The 24,928-nt window shown below is 43.0% G+C and overlaps 1 protein-coding gene across 8 annotated transcripts in view; it reads right to left on the bottom strand.

Moving 5' to 3' along the window:
* The window catches only part of RNF123 (ring finger protein 123), an 86,883-nt gene that overhangs the window by 44,254 nt on the left and 17,701 nt on the right, over positions 1–24,928 (bottom strand). For 7 of the 8 annotated variants that reach the window (XR_009557119.1, XM_060271565.1, XM_035105941.2 and 4 more), the window contains 22 exons: positions 24,684–24,809; positions 23,803–23,917; positions 23,170–23,274; positions 21,312–21,437; positions 21,098–21,190; positions 20,684–20,757; positions 19,878–19,995; positions 19,529–19,628; positions 18,943–19,004; positions 16,723–16,794; positions 15,268–15,388; positions 14,656–14,757; positions 12,992–13,098; positions 10,531–10,723; positions 9,275–9,420; positions 8,455–8,538; positions 7,599–7,706; positions 6,955–7,132; positions 4,954–5,028; positions 4,244–4,331; positions 3,885–3,972; positions 3,588–3,672 (listed from right to left, as the gene is read on the bottom strand). Coding sequence is in view for 7 of the 8 variants with exons in the window: in XM_060271565.1 (XP_060127548.1) it covers positions 3,588–3,672; positions 3,885–3,972; positions 4,244–4,331; positions 4,954–5,028; positions 6,955–7,132; positions 7,599–7,706; positions 8,455–8,538; positions 9,275–9,420; positions 10,531–10,723; positions 12,992–13,098; positions 14,656–14,757; positions 15,268–15,388; positions 16,723–16,794; positions 18,943–19,004; positions 19,529–19,628; positions 19,878–19,995; positions 20,684–20,757; positions 21,098–21,190; positions 21,312–21,437; positions 23,170–23,274; positions 23,803–23,917; positions 24,684–24,809 (2,366 nt within the window). In the remaining variant the exon portion in view is untranslated. The remainder of the gene's footprint in view (positions 1–3,587; positions 3,673–3,884; positions 3,973–4,243; positions 4,332–4,953; positions 5,029–6,954; positions 7,133–7,598; positions 7,707–8,454; positions 8,539–9,274; positions 9,421–10,530; positions 10,724–12,991; positions 13,099–14,655; positions 14,758–15,267; positions 15,389–16,722; positions 16,795–18,942; positions 19,005–19,528; positions 19,629–19,877; positions 19,996–20,683; positions 20,758–21,097; positions 21,191–21,311; positions 21,438–23,169; positions 23,275–23,802; positions 23,918–24,683; positions 24,810–24,928) is intronic. The other variant, XM_035105945.2, reaches the window with a different exon arrangement.

Genomic DNA, 24,928 nt, shown 5'->3' with positions numbered 1-24,928 from the left:
GAGCCAGTCCCGTCTCCAAGGCCTGGAGCTCTTTGACATAATGCCGGCCTGAATTAGCTGGGATGTGGTCATGCACATTTGCTGTTTCTCTGCAAGTAAGAAGCTGTGCCCTGCAGCTGAGTTCAAGCCAAGCATCCTTCCTGCTCATCTCCACAATGCCCTAGGTCAGCTCAGCGCTAATCTCTCCTGAAAGCAGCATCACAGCAGCTCCCCAGCAGGGAATTGGCACCCAAGACAAACAGTCCCTCTCCTCTCTGCCAGCGTGGCACATGTTCACACTTGTTTGCCCACTTCCGATCAGGATGAGAAATCTAAAGGGGAGGGGGAATTAAACCCAACTCTTTTCCAGCCTGCCCATGCAAGCCTGAAACAGGGGTGCATTTTAAATTGTGTGTGTGTGTGTGTGTGTTACAGGAACTCTGCCAGCTCTCATTAATAAGTCCTCCTCAGCAGAGTCTAAAAGGAGGCCCATTTGTTTTCCCACTTCCCTTAGACACAGGGGTTAAGGTAAAACTATTCACAATGGAACTATAACCCAGCAGCAGATGCTACTGACATCACTAGGACTGCAGCAGTGAGAAAAGGAATCCGATATACACTGATGGCACCCCACCCAAGGAGCACACCTTACATCACTTTCCCCTCCTTTGGAACATGCTAGAGATCAGATGTAAACTAGGAGGAAGCTGGTGGGCAGAGCCGGATTATCTAAGCTTCAGTTTGGCACCACCAGCCTCCCTGCCAAATGAGAGTCCCAAAGTGACACACATGTGAGAGCACTGCTTGCTTTCAAGAGAATGCAGCTGAAAGGCTCACAACTGTGAGAATAAGCTTTGAGAGCTCTTCTAGCAAACCTCTTAACAGCAGGACCTATAACTCAAGGCTCGAAAAATTAGCCAGTAGAGGACGAAGCTAGAGGGATGTGCATGTTCTCCTCTCTTAGGATCCAGTCAGTCCCATCACCGCTTTAGTAACAAAAGTTACTAAAGGGAGCCCCAGACAGGAAATGAGCACAAGTTGTCCCTTAATAAACTGAGGCTGGAGAGCAGAAGATGACTAATCACTGGTGTGCCCCTAAAATGCCCATCGACATTAGGCAAGCAGGGCAGTAACTCAGGCACAAAAGGCGAGGGATTGTAACAGAACAGGTAGAGAGGTGAGCTGACTTTCACATTCAGAAATTCCACCCCAAGTAATGGCCAGAGCACACCTGATATGTCTTCCATTGTCTATACTCCAATCTCTCCCCTGCAGCATCTTAAAGACCTGCGAGAGGGGGTGGACTCAGCCCCTCTAGAGCAGTGTCCCAAGGACAGCTGGTAAATAGGCTCCTTTCAATTAACTTGGTATTAATTATTCATTCAAGTACACCTCAAAATAGCAGAAAGCAGGATCACTAGCCAAAGGATCCTGTGCCCTGTCTTAGACCTTTCGGAGCCACATGGAGGAAATCACTGGCAGACAGCGATGACCTTGCCAACACCTAGAAAAGTGAACCCAATTGCATAGGTGTCCCAAGGTCATTCAATGACCGCACCCCCAGGGATGGAGTTTCATGACACCCTCAACAAAAACAGCCAGCTTATTAGCCTGCAGAACTGGGCCAGAACTGGAACTAGCAGTTTCACGGAAGCTGTATCTGCTCAACCTTTCTGTTCCCTGTTGTGTCCATCTTTTCAGAAGGAGAAGTGTTAAAAAAAAAAGTGGAATGGAGAAGAATAAAGAGGAAAAGGACAGTTGACACCACAGCCACAAGGGGAAACTGCTATGGAGAGCACATTAACAGTACCTACACATATTTGCTGTCCACTCGTAATATTCCCTCCAAACTAAAGTGAGATGCATACTTAACCACCCACCCTGAGGCACATTTGACAGGTCACCATGACAAACATTTGGATGGCTCTTAGGACAATCACTTGGTGCAGCCAGACTCATCCCGCTTTATCTTTCTACCCCATTGTTTCAAAGGACCGGCTTGTGCACCAAGGGTGGGAGAGGAAAAGGCTCTACTAGAGGGCTATAAAACTATGTCACCACCATACAAAGGGAAGACAACAGGAAACTTACTCTGGAAACTAGCAACAGAGAGATCTCCTGGGCCCCCAAAAAAGCAGAAAAGAAAAAAAGCAAAACAAAACAAAGAGAGAAACATTAAAGATAGATGCAAATTTTCTTAGAAGGGTCAAGCAGGTGTTACTACTGCCACCTTCTGCTGGGCTGTGAGGTTAGTCATTCTGTCCCGGCATTATATGCTCTCTCAGAGAAAGAGTGCAGGACCAATTCATAACTTGGCATCCACTCAGCAACACAGATGCCATCATTCTCTTCACTAGATCAAGAACTACAGAGGAGAAGCCAAAGCTCCCCCTACAGCTTGTAACTGGAGTCTCTCAGAGATCCTTGCCATGCTGGATATAAAGCCATTCTGAGTACAGTACTGTGGTAACACTGGGAGACCAGCCTGATTACTAAACCACGGCTGCTGTAAGTGAGTGGCAAATGCCTCAGAACAAAGTAGGACCCTAACATTCACAGAAGGGGACCAGCCCATATTGGCAATCCATTGCTGAAGGCATGGCAGATTTATATATGCCAGAAGCCAGAGCTGCAAGAGAAGCAGTGCCTGCTAGATCCAATGTACAACCAATGCTGATCAACTTGATTTCCTTAGGAAAATCAATTTTACTCCTTAAAATTATAACCCAGTGTGCCTTTGGGGATCCTTTCACACTTTGCCAACTCATGCCTGCTCTGGCCATATGCTGCTAAAATGTTTTGTCTCCTATAAATATACACCAGAGCTTTCTTGGTCATCACCTAGTGAACCAGTGAAAACAACCAGGGTGATCACAATTATATGGAGGTGGTGTTTTAAGGTTTTGCACACAAAAATAGAAGAGAGCTGGGTCAGGAAGTTAATAAGAAACTTTTCACCCTGAGTTTGCCACAGACAGTTAAGTTAGGGACAGAGACAACTTATTTATATTACATGGCATCAGGAGTCCTCTAGCTCAGCGTTTCTCAACCGCTGCTCCGCGGCACACTAGTGTGCCGCGAGACGCTGGCTGGTGTGCCGCGACGTGCGGCGACGAGAAGGGCGATTTGCACTGTCACGCCGGAAAGCAATATTTCTCCTCCTCTTTCCCAAAGCTCAGTGCAAACGAGCCTGGCGGTCGCCAATACACAGCACTAACCCACCGGAAAGCAATATTTGGCAAGTGTTTCTTACAGTCATAATTATAATATAGGGCGGCACAGAGTTAAATTTTTTAACTTTTTTAATGGTGGTGTGCCTCGTGATTTTTTTCACGGAACAAGTGTGCTGTGGCCCAAAAAAGGTTGAGAAACACTGCTCTAGCTCCCAGACATGCTGGGTTCCAGCAGTTACACAGATAGGATCCACTGGTGCCGATTATTGTGCCAACAGACAGCAGCAGTGTGGGGGCACCACACAACAGGATCCTGCCCTTCTGGTACCAGAGTCAACAGCTAACCAGATTAGGATAAACTCAGTTACAGGACTGCATTTATCCACAAGCTGTAATGGCAAAGCAACACATCTCCACTCCCTATCCCCCACTCACTCTGCAAGCTGGGGAGATTGGCATCTTCTGGCTTGGTTTTCAGGAGATGAGGAAGCCGTGTGTACCTGTATCCAAATCCACAGCCCTACAGGAGAGGGGGGGAAGGGAGAAATGTCTGCTTAGAAGACCTCACATTATCTCCCAACAAGGAACATGGAGACCCTCTCACTAGAAGCAGGTAACAAAGTTCCAACAAGGAGTTAAGGGGAAGTTCAAACAGAGGGGAAACCACTGGTTTTAAAACTACAAGCTGGAAATTCTGAACAAAATGTGAAGGCAGAGGATATCTGTTCTTACTCGCCACAGTCGTACAAGGATCCAGTTGGTCTGGGCCCAGGGTCTTTGCTCATAGGGGGCCAGCAGGTTCTTCATCATGGATATTCGCCTGCCAAAGTAAAACAAACAAGTCAGCCAACCACCATGAAAACAGCACCAAGGTTAAAAAGTGGGGGTTCGGGAAGGATTCAAGGCAAGATGTTTAATTTACTTGAGAGGGAAGAATCAGAAATGCAATGTGAGGAAACAAGGGGAGCAGCAGCTTCCACACAAAAGAGATTATAAGTATAGGAATCATCCCTGGTTCAGAGAAGAAGAGAGAGATAATCCTCTTCTAGGACATATATTATTTTTCAGGAATGGTGGAACCAAGAACTTACTGCAGTTCTGGAATCCTCTCTACAGCACGGAGTGAGTGTGGGTAGCAAACATAGCTGGCCAATGCCTGCATTAGGGAGTCTCTGATGTCTGAATATGGAAACAAGACAGAATGTAAGTGGAGTAGGGATAATAGGGAAATAGATTGCCAGAAAAATACTTCAAATATTGTGGTACAATTGCATACTTAGGGTTGCCATACGTCTGGGATTTCCTGGACATATTTGGAATACTGCAGTGGGCAGTAGTGTCTGGGCGGAAATCGGAAAAATGTGCAGTACAATTCGGACGTATGGCAACCCTTGTCAGTAGTGCCATTGTTGCTGATTTTCCATAAATATAGCTCGAATACAGCATTTTTTGTGATTTTGCAGAAAAAGAAAAAGAAAAGCTCAACAACTTTTCTGTTTGGATTTTCACTGTGAAATATGGCAAGCCTAGCTTACTACAATTACAGGACTAGTAAGCAGGACAGGATATAAAGACAAATGTCAAACCCAAAAATAATAATTGAGTTCTGCAATGACCTGAGGGGTTAAAAACATTAGAAACAGACACCCTTACTATTCAAGTATCAAGTAGAAATAAAATAAAAAATCAGCAAGCATGAGCTTAATTTTCTTTTCACCAATCACATATGCATGGGCGCACACATGCAGACACATAACACCTACAGCCCAGCATGACCTTTGGAAAAAAGAAGCTGGCTTACCTGTTCCCACAATCCTTGAGTCAGCAAAGTGCTTGGCTAAAATGGCAGCAAGGCGAGTCAAAGTCTCTTCGTAGCCTGAAAAGAAAAAGTTCAGAATATCAGGATGCAGGGGGGGAAAAACCCAGAGCTACAGGATATAGCAGCTGCAGCAGGATGAATTTCTAGAATGAGCTTTCATATTTACAGAGAGAAAACACGGTCAAAGTATGGAGGATGAGCTACCACTTTTCTGAGTTTCTAGCAGGGAAGTCAGGAATCCAGCTTAAAGTTTAAGAGAATGATGGCAGGAAGTCTGCACAGCAGCATTTGGTGTTGCCAACTTTACCTTACCACTTAACCAGAAGCATCGGAAGTAGGTGGGCATGTCCTTAGAAGTTATTTTACACACTTAGTCAGAAAGCAGCCGCAGGACTGGGTTCATCCCCTTGTCTAGTATAGGTTTTCTGAGACATGCAGATAAATATAATCAATACAGGAGTAGCAGTTGTTGAATCTGATAAAATTAGCCTGGACACTTGCCTACAGTTAAGCAAATTCTTAGCAATAATATACAGTAGTCCCTTTGTATTAGGACTAATGCCCGCATATCACAGCTAAAGGTGGAATACTGAACTGTGTTATGGAGCAGCTTTGGGGTAGACAGAAGAATTCAGATTGGGAAAATTGTAGATGGGATGGGGATTAAAAACCTATTCCCCAGTGCTGCAGCTCTGATCTAAAATCCACCATCAGCTTTTGACATTTGGGGGGGGGGGAGTGGATGATTCAATCACAGGATCTCCTGGTTTCATCCCCAAAATGAAAGCGATTGTGGCTCTCATAGAGTACCATCTACAGAGAAATGCAGTATGCTGAAATACAGTGCTTCACTTCCAAAAAGCTTGCAGCCAAAAAGAAGGGCTCTTGGTAGAGGAATTTCAGATGGAGGAGTTTTGAATAACTATGAAATAAGAAAACAGATCTTCCAAACCAGATTTCATAATTACATCTCCAGGGCCAGACTGGACAACACCTGCTCTGACACAATGACAGTATTTTCTCACCCTTCACAGTACTTCAAAAAGGAGGAAATGTATTTTGCATATATTTCCAAAATAACGTAACTGCAGGCTGAGGGCAGAAAACACAACACGATCCAAAATCAGGGACAGCAAACAAGCATAACCACTGGAATTTGAGGAGGCAAAAAAAAAAGATGTAAGGAGGAAGGCTTGATTTGCATGCTTTGCTTGAGCAGTCCTTAATAGTCAATACTGTATAATGCAGTTGTTTAACATAATTATGCCATTAAGTTGCATAGTAAGAATGGCAATTTTATACTTGTTTTGCTACTCTTGCCCTGCAAAACTGCTAAATGACTTTTAATGAAATTCTAAAAACTGTACACAAAGGTCCTTTATGCCTGCAACTCTTCAAAAAGGGGATCAGTATAACTACCAGGAGCTGCAGTGTTTCAAGGTAATATCACTCATGTATAAATACTATAAAGTTATTAGGCGTAAGGGTAGGCAGTCAGGCTTAATAGCATTTAATCAACTTCAGGATGCAGGAGCAAACAATGCTGGTTTCAGTTTGCACTAGGCATTATCAAGATGAGAAACCCAGGAACCCAGACTGTAGTTTTGTGTGTGTGAAGGGCAGGACAATTGTGTGAGCAAGTTAAACAGCACCTAATGTGATTAGAAAGTTGAGTATCACTCAAGAGCACCCCCCAATTTTTACTCAACAGTAGACCTACTGAATTAATTTCAATGAGTCTACTCTGAGTAAAGCTTGGTTGAATACTACCCCCCAACACAGCCAGCACATTTTCAAAACACACCGTTACAACCACTAGGGCATGTTAAGCTAAGGTTCTTTGCAACCCAAATTCTGTGCAACGTACAATATTCTGTGTAGAGTTCTTATCCCTTTTCTCTTGTGCATTGAATTCTATACACAAAATTACAGATAGTCCTGCTCAGAGGCCCTCTCCGGTTCCCGCCTTCTCCACCTCCTCACCTGGAAGCTCTTCCATGCTGTTGACAGGACTGAAGTAGTTCTTGAGAGCACTGTAGCTATTCATAGCCACACTCAGATAAAATTCTGGCATAAAAGCAAAGAGCGAACCAATCCTGTCTCCATGCTCAATAGTGCGGATGCATACCCGTAGCAGCCAGTATATATCTTGCATCTTCTCCTGAAAAGGAGCAATTCCTAGTCAGTTTGTATCTTAAGTGGCAGGAAAGAATATACCTAAGTGCAGGGGCAGGGAACCTGTGGTCCAGCAGATGTTGCTGGACTTCAATGCCCACCAACCCCAGGCGGTATGGCTAACCATCAGGTATGAGGCAAGCTGTAGTTCAGCAACATTTGGGGGGCCACAGGTTCCCCATGCCCAGATCAGAGCAAATACTACTGAGGAAATAAAAGAAAAGGAGATCAACAATTTTGTGAAAAATTCAGATGAATTTGCTGCTAAAACGCAAGATTTTTCTGTAATAAAAATGAACTTTACCAGGCTATATTAACAGAAGCACAACATACAAGACTCGGGAAGAAATGGTACAGCTCCATTCAGCATTGGCCAGGCCAGAACTGGAATTTATGGCCCAAGCTTAGGTGAGGCATTTCACTGATATTATGTGTACTACTTTCCTTCTCACCTTTGAATAAATGGTAACGTTAATCCAAGCAAGTCGGCGACTCAGGTGATTAAGTTTCTCTGAGAAAACCTTCTGACTCTTCACCAGTTCATCATGGATGTCACTTCTCTGAATTGGACACAGGGGGGGGGGGGGATGAAGAGCAATGGTGCATATGTTTTCCTGCTTTCAGAAGCATGTACACAGCAAGGCCAGTACTTCACAAAAGCCTTACCACAATCACAGGATGTTCTTTTAATGTTGAGGAAGAGCATGAGCTGCTATGGTCAGCTTCCCAAGGGGGTCATCCTTACACAGATATTGGGTATACCATGGAGCCTCAGGCACACTTTGGCTAGCTACAGTACACACACCTAACAATATCCAAGGAATCTTAACAGGAGGCAGTCTTGACACCAATTCCACATTAGACACACCACCACAGAAGTTGAGAATCTATTCCAGTGGTACATTGGAAAGCAACTTCATTTAACAACTGCTCACACATGAACAGTGTAACACAGGAGACAAGAAATGATGCAAGTTCATGACTCCCCTTCCACAAAGATAAAGACCATGTTTTGATGGAGAGGGAGCCATGATCTTGCAGGAGTGTGTGGCTCCTGCAACTTTTAACACTCAAGGCGTTGTTGTTGTTGTTTTAATCATTAATCATTAACCACACAAAACAACCATCCTATTTTAGCTAAATGGAGTATTAGCCACCATTACTTCTGAGTCTGCCTTCAGAAAATCAGTGAGAGCAATAGAGTGCTGCTCAGCACCTGAATGATTCTCAAGAAAGAGAACAGCTTGCAGGCAATATAGGCCTATTTTTAAGGGAGAGTGAATATAACTATCCCCGTGTTATTCTTACCCTCTGTGGGCATCGGCTAATCTTTTCTTCAGTGTCTTTCAGTGCCATAGCATACTCATTCACATCATCGGAAACACCTACCATCTAAAACACAAATAAGGGTCAGTAGTACCAGCTAGAGCTTTTCTGTACAGGTTACAGCACATACTGGATTATTTTCCAAACACTTAACTTATGGCAGCACCAATACATTGCAGGGCCCAACCCCACAATGAGCCCCTCCCACTAGTCGCTTTCCTGGAGACAGATTTTCAGCTGACAGCCTATAGCAGAACTATGTAAGATGGCAGCAGACAGACCCACACCTCTGAAGGTGGGAGATTGCCAAACGGCAGTGAAGCAGCAGGAGGCAGGGCAATTTACAACAGAAAAGTGGCAACTCTTGTGCTGTCAGTCTCTATCCCTGCTGAAGCTCTTCTCCCTCAAGGCTATTCCCTTGCAGCTAGCCTCACTGCTGATCACAGATCCCTGCTTTGGGAATGGGGGAAAGAAGCAGCTACAAGCAGGATACCAGTGCGGGGAATGGGGATCAGCATCCCTTCTCACACCTGCTACTCCTCAGAAGGAAATACATGCACATCTATTGTGTTACTGCTGCGTGGTGGCCAACCATGTTCAGAAAGTGCATGTCTGCCACCAAAGGGTGTGGTTCCACCCAAAAGCAGAGTGCAAGCAAGCATCGTGAGTTGGTATGGTGGCTGCAGTCAAAAGCACCCCACCCTCTCCCAGTGGGCCATGGTGTGTTTGCTAGTGTGAGTTCCAATCCCAGTTGTGAGAATGGGACAGGACTGAAAACTCCCCTGAAATGAATCCTGCTCACCTTACCAAGCTGCTGGTGCACGCTGAGGTTGTACATCATGACTATTCCATCCAAGATTTCCAAAAGAGAATTCTCAGTGATTGGTTGTTCTGGCTCTTCGGCAGGTCTCCCCAGTAAAAGGCCCTCATTTCCATGGCTGCCTTCAACTGTCATAAAAACAATGAAAACATCCATCACTGCGAAGAAAATGGACCTAAGGCTGTTCTGGTATTCTCTATTTTTTAACCATAAAGTTTTGTTTCTGTTCTGAAGGAAAACTTGAAGAAACAGCTACCTCAAGGCACCAGAAATCTTCATTTAGCTGGTTCTGTTTCGAGGCGTATGGACTATGCCTTTGAATCTACATTTATCCTTCTAAGCCTTATCATCCTGCAGTTTTGTTTACTAAAATAATTAAATCTAACCTATTTAACACTGTTTACTCCCAGATCATTTGCACTGGCTACACAGTTCTCAGTTGCTTAGTCAGAAAGCACATACGGTAGCTTGAATTCCAATCGTAGTCCTTTACAACAAATCCAGGCATGGGCTAACATGCAGGTAGAAATCCTTTCCCTCAGTTAGAAGGCAGAACTTCAGGCTGAAATTATTATTTATTTATTTATCAACCAATAAATAAATAAATATTAGAGGATCACAGAGCGATTTACAGCATAAAGACACAAAAATTGCCTAATAACAAAGAAAACAATAACCACTATGACCCCACATTTGTTATCATTTTGTAAACTCCTGATCATGTTGAGAAGTCCAGTTGCTGTAATGATCCAAGCACTGTAAATGATTCAAGAGAGCTCTTATCTACAGTACCAATTATGAATTTAGGATGGCTGAGAACAATGGAAGTCAGCTACAAGAGACTTGCAAGAATATTGCTACCTTCAGATCTGGACCATTGTTTAAACAGAAAATGTTAACAAAATTTACCCAAACCCTACACAACCTGAAAATGAAGGACAATTTAGGAAAGTGTTACATCTGTTTACTGAATACATTAAAATTAAGGAACATGATTGGCAGCCACTCTCTTCTCATGGATTTCTTTCGAAAAACATTATTGGATAATATGTTTATGAAGAGCAACTGTCTGGAATTATAATACTATTTCAGGAATGCTACCACTCCCTCCTCTCACCTTGTATCCTTCTCCCCCCCCCACTTTCTTGCTTTGATCTCTCCTCTCTTTTGTTGTTGTTATTATTATTGCTTTTTGTGTATTAGAAAGGATTATATATATATATATTCACACTACTCACTGTCCTCCTCTGTCCTTTGTTCCATGTTCAACATACGAACTTTAACTTTCTCCAAGGCACCTGGTGACCGCCTTGGAGTCATAAGGCTAACAGCTGCAGTGCTGAGAAAACGGTTAGCCCGCCCCAGGGTGGGTGAACTAAGCCAGCTTGGTCTGGCCAAGGCACCTCCAATTGCCAGTGCCGCAGCTGGACGCTGAAGAAAAGAGAGATTGAGAGATATGAAGTAGTATTTGTTCAGCTCTTTCTCCAACGGGAAGAATGAAGCTGGTTTGAGCCATGCACAAATCTCCTTTGTTCTAGTTAAGCTCATTTGTAGGACAAGTAGCCGAAATATTTCCTTCTCACTCATTTAGCATAGGCAGACATTCAGGACAGGAAAACTTTTACTAGAAAGCACAATTTGTATCCTCATCAGTTATTTCAGTAGGGTTGTTTTGAACTGACACACAACCCAGTTTACACAATTCACACTGGAATTCACACCCAGTTTACACAATTCACATCAGCTTGATTATGCATCAGCTGATGACTGGAATCAATCTTTTAAGGGTCCAAACAGCAACCGGAGTGAAAGAATCAGCACTGGGCCAGATGTAATGGCAATACTGGGCTATCCTGTGCTGTATAGTTCCAAATTCAAAGGACACAATATTCTTCACAACATTGTCTTATCAGAGGGTGCAGTCACAGATGGCGAAATTGTGCTCACATTGACATCCCTGTGAAATAGCAGACAAGTATCAACCATTCAAATTTCCTGGGCCCAGCATGCGGTATCCTTCCATATTTTTAGGAGTGGGAAATCCTGACCACCTATAACCTTGCCTTTGAGAATCCCAAGGAGATAGAACTTTAGCTTGCAGTTTCTAAAGAGGAACACAAGACAAGCTGCAAGGCAACGTTTGCCCACAATGTCAAGACGAAAAATGCAGTTGAAGCCAAGCAAAACAAAAGAACTTTTTTCCCTTTGCACAGAATACTTTCTTTAACAAACTGAATCCTTGAATTCCTCATTTTATCAGGCCTTGCATCACATTGTGTCAACAGTTCTCAAAGTTCTCAGAGTAGTAGCTAGTCTTGAGTTTCCCAAGTCACTATGGTGGCTGCCCCTGCCAACCTTTGGGAACCATCCTTCCCCCTAACATAAATATCTGTTTTCCTGAGTTTTCTGCAAATTACAGATCATTTGGAAGGGGGAATCTTTTGCTTCGCAGCAGGCTTTTTCATTATCCAGAAGAAGGAAGTAGAGACCGACACTGCTTCTCATGTGAAGTGAGATAAAACCCACCCTCTGCTAGCAAGAGCAAGTGAAGTCTTGGGACAGGCCTTTTCTGTCATTTTACATCATGCTTTAGAGAAGTGATTGGATCCCCCTTCGTTGCTTTTCCCTTCTATAAGTGTTTGTGTTAAGTGATCCCCTATTGCTCCACACCAGCCATGGGGAAGGAGAAAGCAACAAGAGGGCCTCCACCCTGCTTCTTTCATTTCCAAAGTCTTACATGCTTCATGCAGGATTTTTGTAGAAGGCACTCACTACTTCTGCAAATCCTACCATTTCCCCAAGTTCCCTGTGTATGCCAGGAGATTCAGGACAGGGGGCAGGGAAGAGGAGATTGGTGCAAACCATAAACAACAGGTGACAACTGTGTCAAATCAACACATGGGACCTTCTATATAAAATCATGTTACAGTTTCCCTAATATTTGTTTCTGAAATTAGAACTTCCCGACTCAAACTGCAGTGTCATCACTACAATCTTTAGCAAAAAGCTAGCAAGCCCAGATCTTGATTCAGATGCCTGTGTTAGGACCAACAGCAACTAGCCTTCAACCATCATTCTTGGCATTCTCAGGTTAAGAGTGCAACGCTGGTGACTAATGAGAAATGCAGAGCTGTTGGAGCTTTAAGTGACCATCAGATCTTGCTAAACAGAGAACTCTCCATTAGCCTGCAAAATTCTGGGCCTGCAGTAGAGCCAGCAGGGTTAAAATTAATATAAAAGACCTGAGAAAACAAAAAGGTCTTTGCTTGGTACTGAAGGAAAACGAAGCAGGTGTCAGGCCAACTGCTTTGGGGAGAGCATTCCATTACTGGGGTCCAAACACAGAGAAGTTCCTCTCCCTGCTAGCCCCCCACCTCAGGTAACTTTGTTTTCAGAACCGTCCCCTGACCTAAGTATGTCTGATTATGGCCTCTTAGAGTCAGGATTTTGGGCTGGATTCTGATGTACACTTTGCTATGGTACCATTCAACTGCTGTACAACCAATACGTTCAACACAAAACTTAGAAAGGCTAATTTCTTAGGTACAACACATAAAAGTCTCTCTTTACTTGCTTCTCCCATCCATCCAAAACAAATTTTTGCTTCCAGGGGGTTCAGTGCTCTTCTTTCCTTCCTTATAGATTCAATTGACAGCTGCCTAAGTTAAAACTCATTGCACATGGCATTGTTATGCTCACTTGTGCTGCTGACACTGCTGACTCTTCATCTTCATCAAGATCATCCATTGTCACCGCCTGAAGTTCTGCAGGGTCAATCAGAATATTTGCCTTTGAAGCAAGCTCATCTGCATGAATAAAATACCAAATACATTCATTGTGAGGTATAATTACCTATGCACATTCCATTTACCATATGTCTTATTTGCAGTATTATTATTATTATTATTATTATTATTATTATTATTATTATTATTCCCCATTTTCTTGTCGGGACTCAAAGCAGCAGTACAGCTACCAGAAGCTCAAAGTGTAACACATCAGCAGTGTCAATACTGCTACTGTGTCTTCACTAAGGCTGCAATCCTATGCACAGTGGGACTTGCTGAATTCAGTGGGATGTACCTCTGAGTATACATACATAGGACCACACTATAAATGATCAGATCTGGTGGCAAAGGCATAAAAGAGGATCAACACTCTTCCCAGCCATTTGTCCACTCAAAAACTCCCCAAAGAGTCTATTTTTTGGGAATCCCGCAATGTGTTTAAGTTTTTACTCTGCTAACTTTACAATGAGGTCTGCTCTGGATCAATATGAGCAGTACCAAATAACAAATATGCTTTCTGACACCTATAAACATACATACACCGTATTGTTATGCTTTATTGTTTTACCTATAAACAGACAACTGAAGGGTGGTGGTTGTTTTTCAATGACTAAAATAGATTAAATGCTCCCGTATGCAAACTGTACTATTCCAGATCCTGTTACTGATTCTAATAGCTATTTCCTTTTGTGTACATTTTGCCTTGGAGGCTGCTTCCAAGGCAGAGAGAGGAGCATCCAGACCCTAGGTGGAATGGACAAGTCAGTCCAATAAGAGCCAAAAAATTGGGTAGGGAAATCTTGGGTCTCCTCCCCCCCCCCCAGGGTGAACAAAAGCGGGATTCATGAAAGGGTCACACACAATCTTCAAAATGTAATTTGGAGCTTGTCTTTCATATTCTCTTATCTCTACCAAGCAGATGGCCAAGCAGCCCCAGTGCCCTAAAGCCTGGCTCTGAAGAGCACCTGAAAGAGGAAAAAGCAAGTCCTAATTGGAATCTCACAGGCCAAGAGGCATCAGCTGCCACTTTATCTTCAAGTCCCAGGAGAGCAGTTCTTGTTTTTAGCTTCAGAGGCTGTACACATATCCTTGAAGAGGTCTGAGCTATTTAAATTAGCTAGAATAGATTTGCATGTAAATTAACAAGTCAAAAAAATTACCACACTTATGTCATGGCTGCTATTTGATAATCAAGTTAAAATACATAGTTTTAAAAGAAGGTCACAAGTGAAGACAACTAAGCCTCTAAGATGCCAAGTTAGCATCTGCCTGTTTCAGCAAATAAATGACATTCTTAGTATCCCTAGTATTTAACAAAGTGAAAATAGAAAAGGACCTTTCTCACCTTGCTAGGATCACTTAGGGGACCTAGAAACCAGCAGCCTTCTGAGTCAAAGTGGCAAAACCAAAGCTTTCACACACAGATACGTAGCTCCACAAAGCAATGAAGCTAATTCTGTGACACTCCCTCCCCATCTTTTACTTCCCTCAACAATTTGCTCCTGCGGCAGATCTTCCACATCATATGCTTCCACATGAATTAATGGAACTCAACAAAACAAAACAAGCACTTACCTTTGAGGGTCTTCTTGAGATGAGACAAGAGTCCCCCAAGTCGCTGGAGGTCAAAGTAATCCACCTTCCCATTATAGAAGAGCTGAGGGGGGACATATGCATCTGTGGGAAAAGATGGTTTATATGTATTTACAGAGAAGGCCGAAGAAAGCAAACCTTCAATGAGTGCAAATAATCAGGACCGCAGTTACAAGACATCCACCTGCCCTAGCCAACTCTCCCTCTGGTATAAGGGGGAAGAGAAGTCAACAGTGTGGGTCGCTAAACAGCAGAGCACTGAAAATGAATATTGAACCAAGAAAGCTAAAATGCATTCACACAGCCCCTTTGAGGGGCTATGGCAGGGCAAGCATACTGATAAAGATGACTTTCTTCTCTGCTACATGTCTGCACAACAGTGAGGACTAGGTCCACTTTTGGATGGACACTGTTTCACTGTGGGATGGAAAGTGTACGAAACGTTGTCTTGAATGTCTCTAATTTTGCATTTTTGGGTGAAGAGATAGAATGTGGTTACGCACAACTCCAGAAATTCCTGAATGATACAGCCTTCTTCAAAATGCAATCGAATACAAAGACCAATATTCCCATTTGTGCATCTTTGGAAATTACCTTCACTGCTCATTGCTAAGGAGTTCTTCATGTTGTACTCATCCCAGTAATGTTTCAAGGCCGAGATGAGTCGATGCAAGAAGCAAACCATATACTCTGGAGGACACAGCACAGTCAGATTCTAAGGACAAAAAAAGGACAAAGCTCTACTGTTAACAGAATAGTTGAGGAGCCATGCTGAACTGAGCTTCTCCATCCCCTCAGATGTGTGTGATGCACACCCTTGCTTATAGCATTCCCCAGGCAGCACAGAACATTTCCAGTAACTGACAGAGTCAATATCCATCACTGATTCTCACCTGTTTCCCAACAAGAAAGAGCAAGCACGTATCTTCCCTTCAAAGCATAGTAGCACAGTACATCAAGGAAAGAGATGATGAGCCAACCTAGTGGCCCCGAGGCATGTTAGCAAAGCGCCAGTAAACACATTTCCCTCACTGCCAGAAAAGATTGGCATTGAAACAATAGAACACTCCCAGTCAGGAAAGAACTAAAAGTCCATATCAGAGAGGTGACACCTTCACTTAGATGATTTACTGAGAGGCCTTTAAGCCATGGCTGAGTGTGCTCTGCTAAGCAAGACTCAAAATGACATACTAAGAAAAACTGAATTCAGGAACCTTCAATAAGATATGCAAAGTTTTAATTAATTGCATAGAAATAATAATACATGCTAGTAATGGACAGGGGCATCAAATTATATAGGGTGACAAAGCCCTGTCCTCTGACTACTGAAAATCCTGGCAAGTGCATTATCCCACTTTCCTTCAGCTTCTGTGATTTCACCATGATTTGCATTTAGGCTTCAAGACCCACTTTTAAAACCAAGACTTCTGTTCAAGAATGTGCCATCAATACAAAGTGTGTGTTAATTCCCCACAGATACTATTTCTTTTATGAAGTTATAACTTGACTGCACTTCCCTTCCAGGTATCTTAAGGTATTTCTTTACATTCTGTTAAAAAAGATGAGATTCCTAGCATAATTGTTCTTCCACCAATATCCTAGGAAGGCAGTCAATGGGGAACAAAGGTATAGGGATATTAGGGGAGATGGAGTCAGAACTGAAGAGCATTGTTTGTCAGAGTGCAGAGAACTGACATTGTCAGATAACAAAATCAAACTGAATACAATGTAAGGAGTGACTGTGTGTTCATATTGCATGAGTTGAGGGGCCTTGACAAAGAAATCATTCACTATGAACTAGACACCTTGGTAAACCATTGATGTGTGGAAATTTCCCAATTTCTGCACAGGACAGACAGTAGCATGGAGCCCACCAGCCCAAAATTTAAGAAGTCATTACACACTCAACAAGGCACCTATAGTGTCCAAGCTGCAAACATGTCTGCAGCTACAGTTTCTGACAGATATAAGATTGTGTCCTTCTTCAGAACCTCCAACAGAAAGTGTGACAGAAGTCAAAGCGGAATGAAGATACTGTTCTTAGCTTACCCCTCGGTTGCTGGCATTTTCCTGAAGAAACTTGCGGAACTTATTTAGAAAGATGTATCTGGAAGCTCCTCCCTGAAACAACCAGTGTTTAAAGTCAGCCGAGTTCCATCAAGGTGAAAGAACAACCTAAAATTACAGTATTTCATGGGTTTGCCTGAATTATGATCACTTGCTCATTTGATGTGAAATTTGGCCTTACAGGTAAGTCCTTAAAGACAAGTGTATACATGTATTCTCATAACTTGCTAGACTTGCACTAAGCTGAGGGAATTGCTGTCTGCTGCTGTCTTGTTTCAAATGGCTGTTTTAAAATAAATTGGAGTTCAGTTTGAATTGCATATCTGGTTTTGTTATTACTTATTACTGCTTCTTCCATTGTGAGCTGCCCTGTGGGTTCTATTGGGCCACATAGGCATGATATAAATCAATTTTTAAAAAAGAATTCTCAAGAGCTGCAACATCAAGTGATGGCCATCACAGACCAAGAACCACACACAAACCTTTTCATTAGGATTCACACTTGATGATGCAGCCTGCTTTGGGGGGTGACATCAACTGGAGCACTGGAGCACTTGTATTTTTGAGTTAAAGAGATCCACCTCACATGATTGGTCTTGAAACATCAACGGAAGACATTTTTATTTACCCAAGTATTTACGGTTTAAAAATGAGAGGCTGAATACTTAAGCAGTAACAGTATGGGTTTCAAACAGATTTTGTTATTAAATTCTTTATATTCTAGATGCTTTGTTGGGGGGGTGGATGGCTGATGTGTGTTGTTTTGTGCTTCTTGTTGTATGCAACCCCCAGCTCCTCTGGAAGTTTGGTGATTTACAAATATCCTAAATAAATAAGTCACCCGTCATTACTTCAAAGAAAATTCCTCTTCAATGGAGGCAGCTCACATGATCAGTTGTGAGTCATTTAGTGATGAGTAGAGTGTGATGTACTGCACACACATGCATGAAACCTATCCAAAGTCAAGTTACATAGCAGTGTTCTTTGGCTGCCTATCCTCAGAGAAGTCACCTTGTATGAATGCCCTGCTAGCCTCCATTATTAGCTCTTTTGGCTGCTGTACAGAAATCCAGTTCCCTAATCAAGAAGTCCATTTAGGATATGTACAGTTCCACACTGCCATCATTTGGTCGCCAGTGCAAAGGAGATGTTCATTAATCATTTACAGTCATACCTCAGGTTGCGAACGCTGCGGGTTGCGCGTTTTCGGGTTGCAGCCTCCGCTGAACCCGGAAGTACTGGAACAGGTTACTTCCGGGTTTCGGCGCTCACACAGAAGCGCAAAATGATGTCATGTGCATGCGCAGAAGCGCCAAATCGCGTCATGCGCATCCGCAGATGCGGCGGTGCGGGTTGCGAATGTGCCTCCCGCACGGATCACGTTCGCAACCCGAGGTATGACTGTATCTAGGCTTTTATTAGGAGTCCCACCTAACTGCATTAGCTCTTAGAAATTCCACTCATATTCTCAGCATTATCATTTCACACAGACTCATAAGATGCCAAGGTACTGGGCAGGAATCGTTGGCCTGTGTGCCCTGTGTCCAATAAACAATGTTGCCAGGTTCAGCATTGTATCTAGTAGAGAAGATAAGCTGCTAATAGCCTACTCTGAGCAAACAGCTTCTAGTGTACAATAGTTTGAGCCTCCTCACTACATTTACTATCAGGCTATCAGAAATGAATTTGGTATTCATTTGTTACTATTACAATGATTATACTTCTTTCCCACCCACCACCAGAAGGTACCAGGACTGATTTATATTGTATTATAACAATGTAAAAGGCAAGCCAATTTACAATCAGAAAAATACAGTGGGTCCAACAAAATATATAATTTAGGTGCTAGATGTCAGGGTAAAGTGTTGAGTCTTCAACGTATGACGAAAGCTATATAATAAAGAGTGTCAGACACATCTCTGCAGGGAGGAAATTCCATGGCTCAGGGGCTGCCACGGAGAATGCCCACTCCCGGGTTTCCACCTCCTGAACTTCCAAGTGCCAATTTTAACAACTAAGAGAGGTTTGTACGGAAGGAGACAGTCTTCCAGATATACGGGGCCTCAATTTTCAAATGACTAAATCTTGTGTTATGGTAAGATGCAGACAAGGCCCTTTGAGGATACATGACAACCTCAAAAAGCAAGTTGCTCTCCTGTGTGGCTGAAATACTCTGCAGATAATATATACAATCATCCTTACCCCACCATGGTCTTTATTGTTCAACAGCAACTTCAGTATCTGCACTTGGAGTTCCTCCACCACTAAGAATAAATAGAACAGCAATGGTAAACACTGCGTCGGGTAGCAGCCACCAACACATTGCAACAGAGAAACTACAGTGGCCATATTCAAGCCCTGCATAGAAACTCCCACAAAGAAACTGACCTTCCCAAATTATTATACACATCAGTTTGTTGAGCTACACTCCCCAAGTGGCTCTGGACAGTCTTTGGAATGACAGGAGGTAAAAACATTATCAGCGGAAAACATAGTGCTGTTTCTAAATGAAGTTACTAGCATTGCATTTGCAAGCAGGGGTGCCAATGGCACCTGTAAACACGGCACTGCCCAGCTAATATTTTATAGCATTTGTTTATTCAAATATTTTAAATGTGGGTGCCTTGGCACAAAAGGCAGTATACAAATGGGATAAATTAATTAATCGTGGCATGCAATTCTTTCTCCATTCTCTGTGAAAGCTGTGCTCTAGCACTTATCAATATGGCTTCATGTCATATTCTAAATTGCCCATGAGATTTTGAACACCACTATCCCATTCTCAGACCTTCAATGCGTTTCTTGAGCCGCTGGCATCCTCTTTCATACGCTCGCCTCCTCAGTCTCTCCTCAGAAGTCTCATCTTTTATCTCTTTACTTTCTTTGCCCTGTGTTTAAAAGTTACGAGGTTAACAGAGTTGTTAGCAGAAGCCAAAAAGGATGGAAAGGGAGGGCTGCAAATGCTCATGAATGCAAACACAGCTAATAAGAGAATGCAGCTGTATAAAGGTGCTAGACGAATGGTTATTTGCATAACCTATTATGTGCAGAAAACACCTAGATAAAGCCAACATCTCTGCAGTTAAGCTAGGACAGCCAGGCTTAAATCTACCAGCAGTGGGTGCCATATTCCTCACCTCTTTGTTGAAGCGGTTTGGCCACCAAGTGGTGGGAATGAGCTCCTGTAAACCAGCCTCCTCCACACGCAAAGGACTCTTGATGTAAAAAAACACAACTGAGCGGAGCACATCAAATCTGCAGAGAGTTAAGGGAGTTGTTTGGTAGTTCATATAGATGCACCTGTGGGATCTATGTCACAAGCAGCATCCCTGCAATAAGTTAAGAATAACTCCACACAGTTAAAATATCAGGCAGCAGGTGATGGAAAAGACCCTCTCTGCCTGACAGCCACTGCTAGTCAGAGCAGGCAATACAGAGTAGGCAAAAAAAGATGGTGGCAGTGGTGAAGTTAACAAGAAGCAGGGGTTGTTTTGGCTAGTCTAGTTGCCTCTCTCTGGTCTCATGGCACAGAATACAGCCCATGTTATCACAGGTTATGTTTCCCTGAAAGTGAAAGAAACGGAATTTGAATGTATGCAGAGAATGGGTGATACAGCAAAGTGTGATCTCAAGGACCTCACAGTGAAGATGCAGCCATCTTGCCTTGGTCAAACCCTTCCTCTCCAATTTGTGCAGAGGCACATCTGAGCTGCATCTGGTAGTAAGGAAATAGCAACACTAAGATATAGAAGCAACTAAGGCCTCTTATATTTAGCTGCAGGTGTGTGCAGCCACAGGGAAAAATGAAACCACCTCCTGTTACAGGGTGATGATTCTGTAGTGCCTACACACGAATCTTTTTGTCTGTCTAAGCAAGTTTGTACCATCAGCAGATTGGGATGTATGTGAAAAATATTGCATTTTTTTAAATAAAAAAGGATACAGGACATTGTGAAGCAGGTACTTCCTGGATTTCTCATGCTTCAGGACAGCAATAGTGAGACGGAGGTAGTGAATCTGGATAGAGAAGAAGAAAAAAAGGAAATCAAGATAAGCTGCAGTGATCAGTGAGAAAGAGCTCTTAAAACAGCATATTTAAAATGTCCTAACAACATTTGCAAAGCTGTAACCCAGGCATCCCCAAACTTCGGCCCTCCAGATGTTTTGGACTACAATTCCCATCTTCCCCAACCACTGGTCCTGTTAGCTAGGGATCATGGGAGTTGTAGGCCAAAACATCTGGAGGGCCGCAGTTTGGGGATGCCTGCTGTAACCAGTGAGCCAAAGCAGCTTCCCTTTCACTGCATGAACTTTGTTCTTAAGGGTTTCTACTAGTGTTTAACAGAATAATACTCACCTGTAAGCCTAGATCAGGAACAATGGGAGAGAAGCGGTATGCCCTGAGCAGGGACATCAGCAGCTGCTTGAGGCATTCATGTACTTCATAATCCTGAAGGAGGAAAGAAACACTTTCTTACTCAATAGGAAAGAAGATACTGGGTCAGGGAGTTCCTCTGGAGAAAGCAAGAAGGGTCTCCTTCCTTGAGAGTAAAAGCACTCCAGTAGCTCACCTCCATGAGAAGCCACATGAGATCCAGCAACTGCTGTACAAGAGGGTGTGCTTCCACAGACCCTCCTCCTTCCAGGATGCTGAGTAGGAAGTTCATGAGCACATCTTCCACCAAGTACACTTTGCACTGCAAAAAAGAATTTATTAAAGCAGAAGACTTAACAGAATAGCTTCATCATGATGCTGCAGCAGAGTCAAGAACAGTGAATTCTCTGTGCTGCCGCAGCTCTGAAAAGACTCACAGCAGACATTTCCCCAAAGTTATACATTGGGAACTCTAAGGACAGGTGGTCCCACATCCCAGCAATGTCCCTTCACTCAGACACCACCTTCTGATTAGTTTCCAAGAGCCACTCCCCTCCCCAATAATGTTGCTATTTCTTTATTATTCATAAACTATGCTTCCATTTAAAAAAATACAGCAAGGTAGTACACAGCATACAAAATTACAGTAAGAGCAATAAAAACATCAATAAATAATGGTTGGTAAAAAGAAATTCACAGTACAAAGCTCTGTCTGAATGACACCATTTTTAGACTTCTAAAAGAAGGTAGGAATGATGCCTGCCGAAGCTCAAATGACAGGGAATTCCACAGGGCACAGCCTTCCACATTTGAGGCTCAGTTCATAGTAAAGGCTGGCTGAACCTTGTGGTTGTGGGGAACCACAAAAAGTGCCCCATCAGAGGATCTCAGTGGCCAAGGTAAGGGATCAGATAGTCCTTAAGGTACTTTGGGCCAAATTATTTAGTGTTTTGTGAATTGACAGAAGAACCTTGACCTGTGCCCAGCAGCAAATTGGCAAAAGTTGTTAATAATAATAATTTTATTATTTATACTCCACCCATCTGGCTGGGATCCTTTGCTTGCTGGTTAATCTACTCAAAAGAAGGAGTGAAGTGCACAGATGCACATGACAGACTGCAGCACTGGCTGTATGTGAGCACTGGAGTTGGAAATGCTGGTGCTTGGTGGCTGCGCACATTCTTTGCAAGCAAAAGATGCCACGTTCAATCCCTGGTGTCTCTAGGTAGGGATGGCACAGATTTCTGTCTTTAATGGCTGAGCAATGCTACCAGTCAGTGGGGAGCCTTTTTCATCCCGCGGATCACATTCCATCTTGGCCAATGATTTGTGGGCCACATACCGACAGTGAGCAGAGCCAAAGCAAGAATGGGTGTGGTCCAAGTGGATGCAGCAGCTCAACTCGATCTATTATATGCTCCCCTACAGAAATACACGTCTATAGCTTCCCAACAGAAAACTATTTCTCCCCCAGCAATCAGGCCTGACCAAAGCTTTTTTTGAAACCTAATTGCTAGATAGGGATGCTAATGATTTTTGCAGAGATGGCGGCTTGAGAGAGGATGGTTAACCCCTCCTTCCCTGGCTGTACTCTCCCCCACAGCAATTAGGCTTCAAAAGAGCCTATTTGTGCCAATGGAAGACTGCTTTCAAACTTAATTTCAGGATGGGGTGTGTATTTTTGGTGGGGGGTTGCCATGCATGGGGATTCCTCTGGAAATGCCCCCCAACACCACAATTAGACTTTTGTCTCCTATTGCCACCAACAAGAAACTTTTTTCAAGCCTAAAACTTGCAGAAGGACGGGGTTCAGGGAATGGTATGGCATCATGGGCTGCTGGTTGCCCACTCCTGATGTAAATAACTGATCTAAACATGCCAGTGGTGTGACCCTCTATTAAGTCAGAGAATTTGTTGTTAGAAATTATTGTTAAATTTGTTGTTGTTAAAAACTGAATTCACTGATCAGGAGGAGAAGTTCATTCTCATCTGTAACTTTGTAAACAGTGGTGGACGATCCTGAAATACATGAAGTAACACTGGAGGAAACTCACCATAAGGGGAGCAAAACTATTAAAAATGTGTGCTAGGGTGATTAAAACAGTCGGTTCCCCCTGGAGTTGCCACGTGGAAGCCTCTCTTTCCACCAGCTTCCCTTCCTGAAATACATAACTCAGGGTTACACATTTTTAACAGATCCTAATTCTACAAGAGTGTTTCTTAAGCTTGAGGAAGCCACTGGGATTCTGAGATACACCTTGGATTTGCAGAGATTGCACTAACACCATCCTAAGCCAGATTTGGCATCAGTTAGGCCAGAGGTTTTTAACCTCTTTGAGTCCACGGCGCCCTTGACCAACTACATTCTTCCTGCGGCACCCCTGTGGGGTTTCACCTGGCACTATCTCCTTCCTTCTTCTTTTAGTACCAAGGCAAACCTTATTATCTGCCCAGCACAGACTAATTAGATTTACATTGTGCTCAAATTTTATCACTTCTTTGTTTTTGGTGTATTTTTATTGTTTTATTCTTTGTAAGTCAGTTGAATAACTAAACAGCAGGTAATAAAAGCCCTCAACAAAATTTGAAAAATGAAATGAAATGCCCCTAACCTAATCAATCCAATGTGCAAACAGTTTTTGGCAAGGCAAGTCTAAATAAACATAACACTGAAAAGATTATCTCACCGTAACATCTATTCCAGTATGAATAACATTTTTCAGGTACCCCAACAGTTTCTGCGCTTTCGCAAGATCTGCAGCTGGTTTGTCCTGTAAGGGCCGATATCCCTCCACTGGATATGTATGAAATTATTAAGAAGAAAAATACCACAGAAGGCAATCTACCCCTCCTTCAAGGAATGATCCTAAGTCCCTAGGCTTTCCTCTGTTGCCAATCCTTGCTTTCATCCACCACACCAAGCTTCTAGAATGCTTGCCACGTTTATTGGTATTTCATATGACTCCAGGTCTTGTCCCACCCTTGCAAAGCAATCTGTACCAAACACAGCATGTATTGTAAATGAATTCAAGGGTGATTGCTGCTTTCTCATTCAGGACGTCTTTCTTATTCACACTGACCAATAATTATCACCTTAATGATCATTCAAGAAGGTAGTATCTGCTGCTGGAAATTGCTGTTCAAACTGACTCCTTAAGAGTATAACATTTCTGACATATTGACAAGAATGAGATTCAATTTTTTTATTCAGGCTGGCAAGAAGAGCTTCAGCTACAGAGCTAGAGGCCCTCTGTCCAAATCTTAGCACAACTGCAAACTGGTCTTAGACAAAGCCACTCTCAGCCTGTAATACGGATAAAAAATAATACAGTAGTAGGAATCTGCCTTATGGGGGCATTGTTAGGCTTACTGAGATTAAAGTATGTCGAGCATGTAGTATTTATATAGCACTTCTCCTAACTATTATTATGTTACTGAGAAGCAGTGGATCGCTGGAAAGGTTTAGAATAGTTGTGGCCTGAGAAGAGAATGATACTTTTTAGATGCCAACATTGCTCGGGAAAAATATTTCTACGGTTTGGCCGCTAAAACTATTGTCAAAGGATATCGGAGAGGCCGGCTACCAAAGTTAAAAGCAACGGATTCCTTGAATGACAGGCTGATAGCAGGGAAATAGGCCATGCCAGAGCCTCGTGAGATGTTATCAAAAGCAGTCCCCAGAGACACACCATTCCTGAAAAAGAAAAGAAAGAGGGGAAGTAGACAAATCCCTAAAGTTTTGACACACCTTGTCAAAGAATTCTATACACAAAAGACTTATGTATCTGACATTACACAAAGGAAGAAACAGTC

The sequence above is a fragment of the Zootoca vivipara genome, chromosome 2 (assembly GCF_963506605.1).
Source record: "Zootoca vivipara chromosome 2, rZooViv1.1, whole genome shotgun sequence".
Lineage (NCBI taxonomy): Eukaryota > Metazoa > Chordata > Lepidosauria > Squamata > Lacertidae > Zootoca > Zootoca vivipara.
This window is presented reverse-complemented; position numbering and strand designations above follow the sequence as displayed.